At 41.0% G+C, this 11,799-nt stretch overlaps 1 protein-coding gene across 1 annotated transcript; it reads right to left on the bottom strand.

The window, feature by feature from the left end:
- Positions 1–691: 691 nt before the first annotated feature.
- Positions 692–10,623, bottom strand: LOC146198764 (uncharacterized). Its single transcript, XM_084592643.1, has 5 exons — positions 10,503–10,623; positions 6,038–6,189; positions 3,812–3,879; positions 2,327–2,413; positions 692–898 (listed from the first exon to the last, which is right to left on the bottom strand). The coding sequence occupies exons 1-5, from the start codon at positions 10,617–10,619 to the stop codon at positions 768–770; spliced, it is 555 nt and encodes a 184-aa protein (XP_084448769.1). The 5' UTR covers positions 10,620–10,623; the 3' UTR covers positions 692–767.
- Between the last annotated feature and the right edge of the window lie 1,176 nt (positions 10,624–11,799).

Genomic DNA, 11,799 nt, shown 5'->3' with positions numbered 1-11,799 from the left:
CCTCCAAAATCGAGCAATCTGCTTCTTCATTTTCTTGCCTTGTCAGTCTTCAGTTCCTCTTGACTTCACCAACTCCTACGATATAGAATGTAGTTCTCATTTAATTATCCTACGCAGAGCAGCATGTCAGTGAATTCTGAATGTCGGCTAAATTCTCGGCTTTGCAATAAAGAGTTCTCTCTCTCTCGTTATTCTCGCTCTCCCTCTCGCTGGCATGAAATTGGGAACGGCTTATCCGCACAAAGAGGTATAAGGTAAAAGTATGGTTGGTTTAGTTTGGATTGCCTGTATTATGGAGTCATATGAATAAGACTGACTGGATTCTCAAGCAGAGTAGCAAGTTTCCTTTATGATGCGTCTAGGCAATTGTAGCACAACGTCAACTTTATTAATAAATCAATGCAAATATTCTTGGTTTTGTTACAGATGAAGCTCTATATCAGCCATACTTTTTAGTATCTGCATCCTTTCAGTGAGAGTTTATTTTCATACAAACGTAATATATTAATAGAGATAGGTAAAGTACATTTCACTTCCTAGCTACTAACAGCGCTGCTGACAACATATTTGGTGCACACATTTTTGGCCATTGTCTTGGACTGCTTTGCCATCTCTTGCGGATAGGTGAAAGCGAGGGCTGATATCGAAAAAAATCTAATTGAATGAACCATATACTTCTTGAACTCAACGGTGAATGGAATGAAAATTTATTTATTTTTATCTGACTTAACTATGAATTCACAAACACCAAGTCTTTAGCCAGGCTTCTAATGAAGCACTCCTGCGCAGGAATCTTGGTCGTATGACGGCGTTCCTTCACTGCAGTTGTCTTGGTACTGGTCGACGCAGCTTTGTGGGACGTCATCTTTTATTGCACTATTCACCCACAATACACACACTGCGAAGCAAGAGAAGGTTGCATCGTAATTACATCGGCAAGTAGGAAATAAAGGAGATAGAATTATTCACAAGCATCGGAACGACAATATTGTGTCTTTCTCTCGGTGTAGAGAATATAGTGACCAGAAGAAATTGGTGCTGCTGGATAATGTATGTCTTTTAGGCTTGCGCTTGGCGTGTTTTTTGCATGTTTTTCATTTCTCTTTTAACTATGCGTGCTCTACAAAAGATATAAAAGCAGTAACCCGGCATTAAAGGCTAAATTTAGGTAAGTGATTTTTTATAAACATAGGAGATCTTGAACACAATCATTGCCGCTCTATCATATAACAAAATGAATGCATACGGGACAATTTTCGTGAGAGTTCATTCGAATGATTCGTCTTTCCATGACTTAATTGTTTTTACTTTTGCTCCTTCATGTTTCCTGGAAAGGAACAGAGGCTAGAACTTAAGGAACACAGGAGCTTCTGCGTACAGTTCACAGAGAGCACACGCAGAGAGTACATCCTCTCGCGTTACGCAAATTTTATTCGTGATATCATGCGCATTGGATTTTGCGTAACGGGAGTGTGGCGCCAATTTAGAGCGCCTACGCAATGACACTCCTTCCCTGAAAGCTATTGCAAAAACTAGCCAGCTAAAGACTTGCTAGTTTTTGTTTGGCTATTGTGAGGGATTAACGTGTCAGCTCCATACTATTTCTCTAAGAGCTTTCGGGTACCTTTTCTGCCGCATACAGGCTCACCTCAAAACTCTTCCTCATCTAGAAGCAAGTTGCTCTAGACGAGCAATATGTGGAGATGTCATGGCAATTTTGGGAAAATGTTTCAAAGCTCAGATGAATTTCTCTTGCGCTGTGCAGCAATTTTCTTTGCACCCTAGCTTTCTTCCTCTCGACGCAGTCTGACCGCTGTAGCTCTCGTTTATTCCGGTAGGCCCCCTCGTCGATTTGGGGCGCTCTGCTGTACGTTATTCATGCCCTCCACGGATCACAGTTGCCGCAAGCCGTTCCCCCTCCTCCCCACTCCACACACTTTCTTTTTTTTTTTCTACCGCCATTCTCAACTCCTTTCACCACCCTGCCACCATCCTCTACCATCATTGACTCACGTTCGCCCACGGTTACTCCTCAGAAATATTTTGTCGTGGATGTGAAGCCTGGGCTTAGACTTAAAACATTACTCATGCAAAAGGGGTTATTGCAATCATCGAGGAAAATATAACCTTACTTGCATAACAGTGATACCGTATATCTGGTCATCCCGAAACATTTCTTCCCCTCCTCAGGCTAACGACTAACTCTTGGAACAGGAACCACTTGCGAGTCCTCATGTTTTCGTCACAAATTACGTCTCTGGGTGAAGAAAAATCACTGCAGCCCCGTTCAATCTGCTCCATGCATGCTGTAATGAATTCAGCTTACCTTGACGATTGTTCATGGGGAACTGCATAATAACACAGTTCTCGTAGTCAGAATATACGAAACGGTTCTCTAATGGGTGGTCATAATCTGTAAGCGATCACATCACATTAAATGTAGAGTGCAGTGTTAGACATTCATCAACATATAATGGTCTAATGTGCAAGTGGCAGCACCTAGCCAGAAGTTGGTATATGAAGCTACATGTATTATATCTTCTTAGGTTTGAAATATATCATAAATTTGTAAAATCAAATGCTAGACAACTAAAAAGCACAGTCCAGTGCTTAAGGTGCTCTTGCTTTTTTGCTCCTAGGATATTAACTTTCATTGTTTTATGATTCAATTGTGAAAAATCGATGTTCTTACAACAGTTAAAAAGTCGCCAAGTGGGTATACACTCCTACTATGCAACCAAAAAAAAAAAAAAAAAAAACACCTTACTCTGTTCATTAGTAATACATAAACTTCATATTCTAATCCCTGAGTTGATTATTGGAGAAGCGAAGCTTTGAAATGCTAGTGTGATAGCACATTTCTCTTTAAAGCTAAAGAAAGAAATTATTAGAAAAGGATGGCTTCTATGCCGATATTCTCTTAAGGGCACAAAGTTTGAGAGGACTCTGATCATTAGACCTAATCATCGAACGTGGTCTTGATTATCTAAACAGGCTACCATCAATTTAAAATATAGCTTTAAAACCATAAATTTACACAGTTCAAGTCTTAAAATTTACCCAGCCTCATTTTTAAAGCCCCAATAATAAAACATTGCTTCCACAGATAGTTTTTGTTCAGCTGTAAGTGTTAGAGCAGTTTTGAAAGTTTACGTAATTTAAGAACAATTGGGTTGCAGAAATCTCGCTTCTTTTGACATTTTTTAGCTGGATGTATTCCATGTATTTGAGATTTAAAGCATACATCAGCTTTTTAGACACACTAGGCATTTCTTCCTCCTTCTAGATAATATTTAATATACTTTGATAAACAGCTGAAGAACCTGTGGCGAATGGTCAGTCATATTTAATATTTCATCCCGAACCCGTTTATGATATCTTTTGGACTTTCATCATTTCGAAGTAGGATTATGAGTTGACTGCGGTCCTACAAAATCCGTATGAATTTCACTTTATTAAGGTCAAAGGACCTTTACATCATTAATGATAAAAATTCGGATTGGCGAAATACATATGTCACGGCATTTCATATTGAAATTTCTCAGGACTAAGTAAGAAGATAAATTATATAGTCTCAGCCAACAAATATCTTATTCAGTTCAATGTTATTTTTACTGTCATCACTACGGGTACTTTATTGCTCTCCTGTCATTGTTATTTATTAAATTATTTGCAGGTTTTTTGTATATGCGACCATCGTTTCTCTTTGAAGAAGTCGTGCTATACGCAGTTGTTTTACATTATGTTGTCTTTTTTTTTTCTTAATAACAAGTATATCAACAACTGGCAGATCCTATATATACGTATTTACCATTGTTAATAACGACCACGTTGCTATCAGGCGTTGGTCCAGGCTGCAAGTAGTACGTGTAGTTTTTCCTGCAATGAAAATAAAAATGGTTCAATCTGAATATCCTGGCAGGTGCAGTAAATATTGCACCTGTCTATATCCATATTGCCTGTGGGGATGATAATACAATCCTTATCAGATACCTACGTTCCACATACTCTGGATCAAACACCGCTGACTATGGAATTTTAGATTACCAAATTTCACCACCTTGTCGTTTTTATGGCAATAAAATGCTTTTTCTGTCAAACCTAAGTAGATGCACTGCTTCTTTCATCTATTTGTAAAAACGCCTTTGAATGTGCCGGGTGCGTTTTCTTTTATATTGGCTTATCCTGGAGAAAACCTTAAATTCCACCCTAACGGCATACCTTAAAATACTTGCTCAAAAAACTTTTCTGAACATAAGTTTCCTTTACACATAAGATTATCAGGCATTAAACGTAAGTTGTAAAAACTGTGGTGCTGATGGCGATGCATTTTTAATGCCGCAGCGGGTGGCTTCGGCCTGAAAGCACCTTGTACTGTATTTCTCGTTATAACAGGATATTTAACGCAGCTCAGACACGAATAAGCAAGATGACAACACGGACACCTCAGCACCCGTCATGTCCTTGTCAGCACCCGTCATGTCCTCAGCAGCCGTCATGGCAAGTGGGTCTTTGACCCCACTTTCCAAGCTAAGCCACACACTAGGCCGCGGAAAAGGTCATGACCATTCTTTTACTGGATGATAACTAGCGGCACTGGAGATTGAATCCTGCACATTCCGTTTACGACACAGGTGATCACACCACTAATACACTGGTGTAGATTTGAAATAATTGTGCTAAGTACAGTAACTTTGGCACACTGTAACAATATTTTTGTTTGCTTTGGTTTATTGGGGTTTAACGTCCCAGAACAACTAGTGAGAGGCGCTGTATTGGAGGGCTCGGAAAATTTCGACCACTTGGGTTCTTTAACGTGCACTTACATCGCAAAACACGGGTGTCCTGCTTTTCCCCTTCATCGAAAAGCGGCAGCCGCGGCCGGGATTCGAATCCGCATCCTTGAACACTATAGGCGAGCCTCCTAACTAGTGCACCCCACGGTGGTGCGTAACGTTATTTTAAATTTCGTAACAAAAAACGACTGCATAGGTTTTGTCAACAATGTTAGATTATTTATTACCATTGCGCTAACATACTTTTCTAAATATTATTAAAATTACCAGCTATATATTCTATAGTGAGCGTACTATTGAATGAAAACCAGTGCTTTCTATTTGATTCTAATTGGCATTCTAACTTTTACCACAGACCCGTTAACATTGCCAAAGCATTTAAACTTTGGGCCCTCTAAAGTTTCGACAGCTCTCGCAGAGATAATGTTTTTCAACAAACTCTTTTTCGTTGCAAAAAATAGGAGTCACAAGCATATTATTGTGTTACAAATCTTTTTTAACTCCAAAGTGCCGCTACCACACGTAACGGGTATAATGCGTGTCTATAAATGTGAGGTTTGAGGTCCTTTGCAAGAACAAAATTTTCGACATGGCTGCAGGTTCCTTTAATTTACTGATTTGCATTCAAATAGTGAATTGGCACGACCGAAGTCTGCATGCTATCGCTAGGATAATTTATTTTCAATTTCTACAAAGTAACAGCCGCTTGGGTATGCGATTGTTCTAATCGCAATACTCGTGTTGTTTGAATGCAATTTGGATTAGGTGAAGTGCCTAACAAGCCAACTTCTTTGTGGATATTTATATCTTATTACTGTTTGCGTGAAAGGATATATTAACACCACGCCGCAAGAGCATCTTTTTTTATTCTTTGACTGAGCATCCCTTAAGACAAATTTATTAGAATCCTAAAAATGGGTTTCAACATATATTTCTTTGCGGGGCATAACCCGGGGAGTCAAGACATTGCTTAGTTGTATTAAGGATGGGTGCTGCATGTTTAACGAACTTGAAGTAATTACTGGCTGAATAAAATGCGACCCCTACTCCAAAAAAGAAGCAAGCAGGAAACCACCCGTCACCCTTACTTCACAGCTCATAAAGATCGACTCAGTTTCGTTAACTATCAACCTTAATTAATCAACCCATACGTCTATATTGCAAACCTGCATGACAGGTAATAGAGAATTCAGTAATTGTACACTTGAACCTCGTGAAGATGTGTAATACTTGCCACTTACATAGTCTGTCCGTTCTGGTCCTTGATAGAAAGAATGTAAGTTGCGCTTGGAGGCTCCTTTTCGAACTCCTGCCGCACCGCATTAAGGCAGTCGAGATCTCCATCTCTGTCGATGTCGTATAGAGCAACGGCATAGGGAAAGTTCTCAAGAGTCTGCAACAAGAAAGCGCGTCAGTTTATTTTTCTGCCTGAATTGTAGTGATTTCCATTTTCATTCATTTTCTGGTACGTTTGGTGGTCAGAGAGTAAAATACGAAAAAAGGTGTTGCTGAAAAAGGGCTTCTATTCGAGTTGAAAAAGGGCATACCGGGACGTCTTCATTCAAGTCTCTGTGATCAGATGCACGATTAAAAATTACCAGAACAACTTGCGCAATTTTCCGTATCACAGTTTTCAGCTAGGCAACCATTTCTCAGCCCGTCTGGAAATACGTGCACACAAACACAACACAGCACCCAAAAAATTATCATATGTACGTGCAGGCTTAGATTCTTCGACGTTGTTTTAGTTGCATGATAAAACAAAGTTGGGTGAGCAAAAGAGAAGCAACATTTTCTGCGTATAATTGCAGAAGAGAGAAATAAAAACACAAGCTATTCCCTATATATGCTATTCTTTTTCAAAACGAAAAAATATAAATTTTGCCTCCTTATTGTCCTTTCACACTATATTATTCAATCGGAATACCATATAAAAATCTACCGCATATATTCTTCATTCACCATCGGTTATTATGAGAAATAATATGTAGATCCAGCTTTCACTTCGCATTTTCCATTAAGTCGTGCTTTGTGTTCTTGAAATCTTTTCAGTTTCAGAAAAAGGGCACCAACTACACGCCTTAAAAGAAACGACGTTTGTCGTGACTTGTACAAAGAATTCCGATATGAATACAATTGAAAATATTAGATTGCCATAAAGGTATTAGGTCTCAAGAGGGAGGAGGAGGAGAAAAGGAGGGCGGAAGGCAGGGATGTTAACCAGAAAGAATGAATCCCGAGGTCTCGAGAGATGGCACTTTATTCTTACGAGGGTAGTAACAGCTAAATAAAAAGAAAGCTCTGCTCAACCTAGCTGTCACCACCATGTCTCTAAATGCACGGGGCTTCAAAGCAGTGTTTCGTATCCGATGAGCAAGTGACGCGGTTTCGGGAGGAGTAGACTCTGGACTAGTGGCATGCATACCGGCACAGACGCGTCGCCTCCCCCCCACCACACACTCCCGTCCCCCTTGCTCTGAAGGCCTGGAAGCGCTCGCTTAAGAGCCGTTTCCTAGAGGCCGGTTTTCCCCTTAACTGAATCTCAGTGCCACGATCTGCTCCCGGAATGGCGGCCGCAGTCCGCACAAGATCCCCCTCCCCATCTCCCTCTCCAGTGGTTTGAAGGGACCCTCCTACCACTTTTTCTGATGCCCAAGAGGTCCACAACACATCTATGGCTGAGAAACACTGCATTGAGTAATATTCTTTATCACTTATACCGAGGAATGCATGATTTTAAGTAGAGCTTTCCAAGACTCGCTTGGGCCGCAACCATATTTATCTTTGCAACGTGTCTCTCCAGGCGCACAGCAAAGCACTGATTCTGATCTGTGGTTGCAGCGACCTGCACGAGCTATATCCTAATTATTGCCAACATATTATCATCAGACTGATTTTTATTACAGTACTCTGAAATTAAAACACGCTTTTGTTTGTGTATATATAAAAATATGTTTGCCTTATAGTACAGTGTGTCCGCAAGGAAGAAATTGCCTGCTAGAAAACATTCGAGCCCGCCTAAGTCATATTTGCAGCCACATTTCACAATCGACAAGGTCGATCAATGACCCTGATTCCCCGTAGCATGCTTTAGCCCTTCACGAAGGAACGTTATGTAAGATGTAGTATTTTTACAAACCTTACACATACTCGAGTCGGAATTGAATTAGTGACTTTTTATTCGTAGTCACTGTGCAGCTTTTGATGACTAAGTGCTTTACAAATTAACGCACCTTGGAGTAAAGTAACATACTTCCGCATTGTCACACCTTAGCAAACTTACGGGCATATGCTAGTTTCTTTTTTATTCCATGGCTTGAACGCGCCATTCTAAGTCATTTACGAAATTTGGCAAGTTACACAGAGTTATACAGTGAACTAACCACGGCAGTGTCATCTCAGAGCCGCGCATTACTGTGGTATGCTTTATAATACCTAATCTTCAGTATACAGGTTGAGATTAGGTTTATGTAGAGCATCTGCCTAATTGACAAGAGGCCTACGGTTCAAATCCCGGTGCTGCGCAATCTGCCCCACATTTCCCAGGGACGGAGTCGGGAGAGAAGGCAACAGACAACGTGGGTCATAGCGGCATGTGCGGTTTTTATATAGCAGTTAAAGCCGCGTTTCGACCCATACAAAACGTGCCTAAATAGCCTAGGAGTAGCGTGTCCCACTTGCGATCTAAAGGTGGGGTGGGATCGATTACTATCACCCTTCTCTCTCAAAAGCTAAGCCCGATGGGGTAGCGCCTCCCTACACGGCCATGCCTTGCTGTCTAGTCATGTCAACGAACCCGCTTTCAAGTGTGTGTTTGACCACGATACCTGGAAACTACCGCACGTCGTAGGCATGTTCGTGATTCCCGCTAACATTTCCAACTGCGACGCCGACAACACTGAAGCCTAAATTCTTGAAGAACGGGGCCTTCAACGCTGCCTCCTTCATACGCACACAGAAGGGCAGCGCAGTTTGCCTGTGTAGTGCAATCCCGCTTCATGATATTGAATAAAATGAAGCAGGTTGTCAACGTATGCACCTTCAATGCGTTTAGTCTGTTGAGCGACCAAAGAAGACCTTATTCTTCCGTCTCATTATCATCAAGCAGCGCATTTACCATTCCACACAAGTGAAGTCTATCTAAAAGTTAATGGTATGATTTTTCGTAGCGTACCTACAGGAAAATGTTCCAGAACCTTGAAGTCAATTATTACCACGCAGGGTTTGTCAACCAGGCTTTTTAAAGCTACGATTGTTTGCAAAGCAATCCTTTTTCTATGGTGCGATAAAGTAGAACCCTCTTTCCCTTTCTGACAACAAGATGAACAATGTTGCCAAAATTTATATGGTCATTTTGTGTATGCAAGGCGCCATCTGCGCTCTAACACAGTAACGAAAAAGTCTGAGCCGGTGACATAATTTCTGATTCGATGCTACAGGTGCATGCCTGAAGCACGGCATCAATTTCAATGTATTTTCTGTCGTCTGCCACGCAAACTACGATGTTGGCGCTGCCTTCTAACTAAATACTCCTTCACGTTCTAAACCTATTTGAAGTTAAATAATCTCCAACTCGAAATGGGGCAGAATTGCTGTCGAGACATGCATTTAACACCACTATAAAGAACCCTTCTTTCTGATTTGTTTTTTTCTTGTAGGATTTAATTCAGGCTACGAGAAACCCTGCAGAGCATGGTGCCGAAAATTTTGAACAAGTGAGGTTCTTGAATCAGCGCAGACATTGCACAGTACACGGGCTCCTTCCGTTTCGCCTTCATCGGAACGATGTCGCTGCGGCACGGATCGAATTAGAGTCCTTCGAAACAGCAATTCGAGTGCCTTAGCCACTGAGCCAATGCATAGATGTGTAATTCCCGGCTCGTTTAAACATGTGTGAGCTGCTCATATGAAAAGCCTCTCGTGTTCTATCTTTAGAGTAATAGAATGTGCTCCAATGGCTGACTATGCAACCGAAAATAAATATGCACAGCCGACGTTTTTTTGTTTTTCTTTTTTGTTTTCTTCTCCTATAGGTTCACATGGTGAATGCAATCTAAGGCTGTGTGCAACGATGCGTCGCAAATCTCCTTGATAATGAGTTTTATAGATTGGTTTCTAAAGTGTCATTGATGATCTGCAAAGGCAAGACAAGGAAATATACTAGTGGGGTAACTCAATGCCGTCATTTGCGAAGAACAATTTATGTTTTTTATGAAATGTCCTCCTGGTATTTTGTGTAAAATATCTACCTCGGTGATGTTGCATTTTAGTATAACAAACTTTTATTCGCAGACCCTCCTATAGAAAGTGAGTTTCCGCAGGAATTTCGTCAACATTTTCATTTCGATCAACTTGTCAGTGTATTGAGCAATGGTGTATCAAATCTGAAATGGACGATCAAATTTCCTGCCAGAGCGGAATTTTTAGTTACTTCAAAACAAAATTTAAAGTGCGCAATATGCGTTTTCCGCGAGAGGAAGATTCTTTACAAAAAAAAACAATGTAGTGCGCATCCAACGAGTATTTATGGCGTAATTGTAAATCGAAAACGCAGGTTTTGTTCCCATTCATACTGAGGTTATCAGCGCCGACCTGTATTTGGCAAAGATGCAGACACATAACTAATCGGGCGAATTCAGTGTCGCAAGCCGACTCGTTTTTCATATCCAAGGAAGCCGTTCTTAAAGCAGGAGAGAGTGAACGTACCTTGAAAGCATCGACAGTATCGTGGTCCAGCTGGAGCTTTGGTTCGCTAGAAACAAGCTGGAAAAGAAGCAGCAGTGCACACGCAGTGGCCAACGTAGATGAAAAACCGCGTGTCATCTTGCCGTTGGATGAGTAGCCTACTGCGATCTTGCACTTTACGGTTTTATAGTAGAGGAGCACCTTGTATGTTCTTCCCATACCTATATATCATCCAAGATAATTGGATGCTCCACGTTTTGATCACATTCCTTCCTCTTTGAGTTTTTATTGACTCCATGTGCCTGACGAACACATGATTGCTCTAATTTACCGCGCACGTGTAATATAGCTTAGGGAAGTGAAAAAGCGAAATGATTGATTTACGGGAGAAACGCTTGTTTGCTTCTGCCATCACAGGGTGATTGATCTCCATGAGTTCACTCGTGATAAATGAAGTCACGCATGCAGTCAGTGCCGTCAGCTGGTGAGTAAGGCGCACAACAGGATCGGACATTCTCGCTATTAGATTTGACGAGTGGAAGGAGGGTCTTGCTTGAAAATAATGGAATCCCTGGCCGTCATATTGGTGCGCGATTCTAAACTTAAATCTGAAATTCAGGGGGAAATAGGTAGAGTGTATCACACCCCGCTCCCCCGATCAGCTCTGCTTATGTTTTACAAGTGACCTATAAATAGCCACGTTTTCTGAGACATTGTAAGCGTTGTGCGGAAACTTCATGTTCCTCTGCAAACATTCATCATCGGTTGTTTTAGGCTGCATAAAAGACGAAGCTTTTTCGTCTCATTTCGCAAATGTAAAGGTAACCTAATGCTGCTTCGTCTTGTGTAACAATGTTGTTTTTTTAGCTGTACACTGTTCCATCCCCTCCGCCGCTCCTTTCCCTTCGAGTTTACAAAATAGGCGTCACCAATATTGAATTCAGCGAATCAGTTTTCAGTGCTTCCGCATCTCTGCTGCGCTTCGGTACTGTCTTCATTGAGCTTTTACAATTTATTATTGCATCATCACTCAAGTAAATTAGGCGTTAAAAAATGTCACGTCGACCATGCGTTGGCGCAAGGCGTAATTTTTGAGTTTGGTGAACAACAGCATTGTCTTGCTGTTGTAGCCACGAAATGACACGACCGCCATATTGTTGGGCACCATGGTTGCCTGCATTGACTTGGGTGCCCTGTGAAATTAGAGTTGCTTAATAAAATATATTTCACACAAGCTTCATCTGCAAAAGCTCATTTATAAAACTGAAAAGAAATACACAAACTACAATTTAAAGCGTTTTAAGCGAAATTATCTCAT

This window comes from Amblyomma maculatum, chromosome 2 (genome assembly GCF_055883805.1).
Source record: "Amblyomma maculatum isolate TAMU_Amacu chromosome 2, ASM5588380v1, whole genome shotgun sequence".
Lineage (NCBI taxonomy): Eukaryota > Metazoa > Arthropoda > Arachnida > Ixodida > Ixodidae > Amblyomma > Amblyomma maculatum.
Note: the sequence above shows the minus strand (reverse complement) of the source record. Positions and strands in the feature narration are given on the sequence as shown.

Bases quoted from the DNA above. Each gene is read 5' to 3' on its own strand.
- LOC146198764 (XM_084592643.1), bottom strand. From the start codon at position 10,619: ATGACACGCGGTTTTTCATCTACGTTGGCCACTGCGTGTGCACTGCTG. The intron at 3,880-6,037 runs GTAAGTGGCAAG...TTTTCATTGCAG, and splicing joins GACCAGAACGGACAGACTAT to GAAAAACTACACGTACTACT. The intron at 2,414-3,811 runs GTAAATACGTAT...GATCGCTTACAG, and splicing joins CGTGGTCGTTATTAACAATG to ATTATGACCACCCATTAGAG.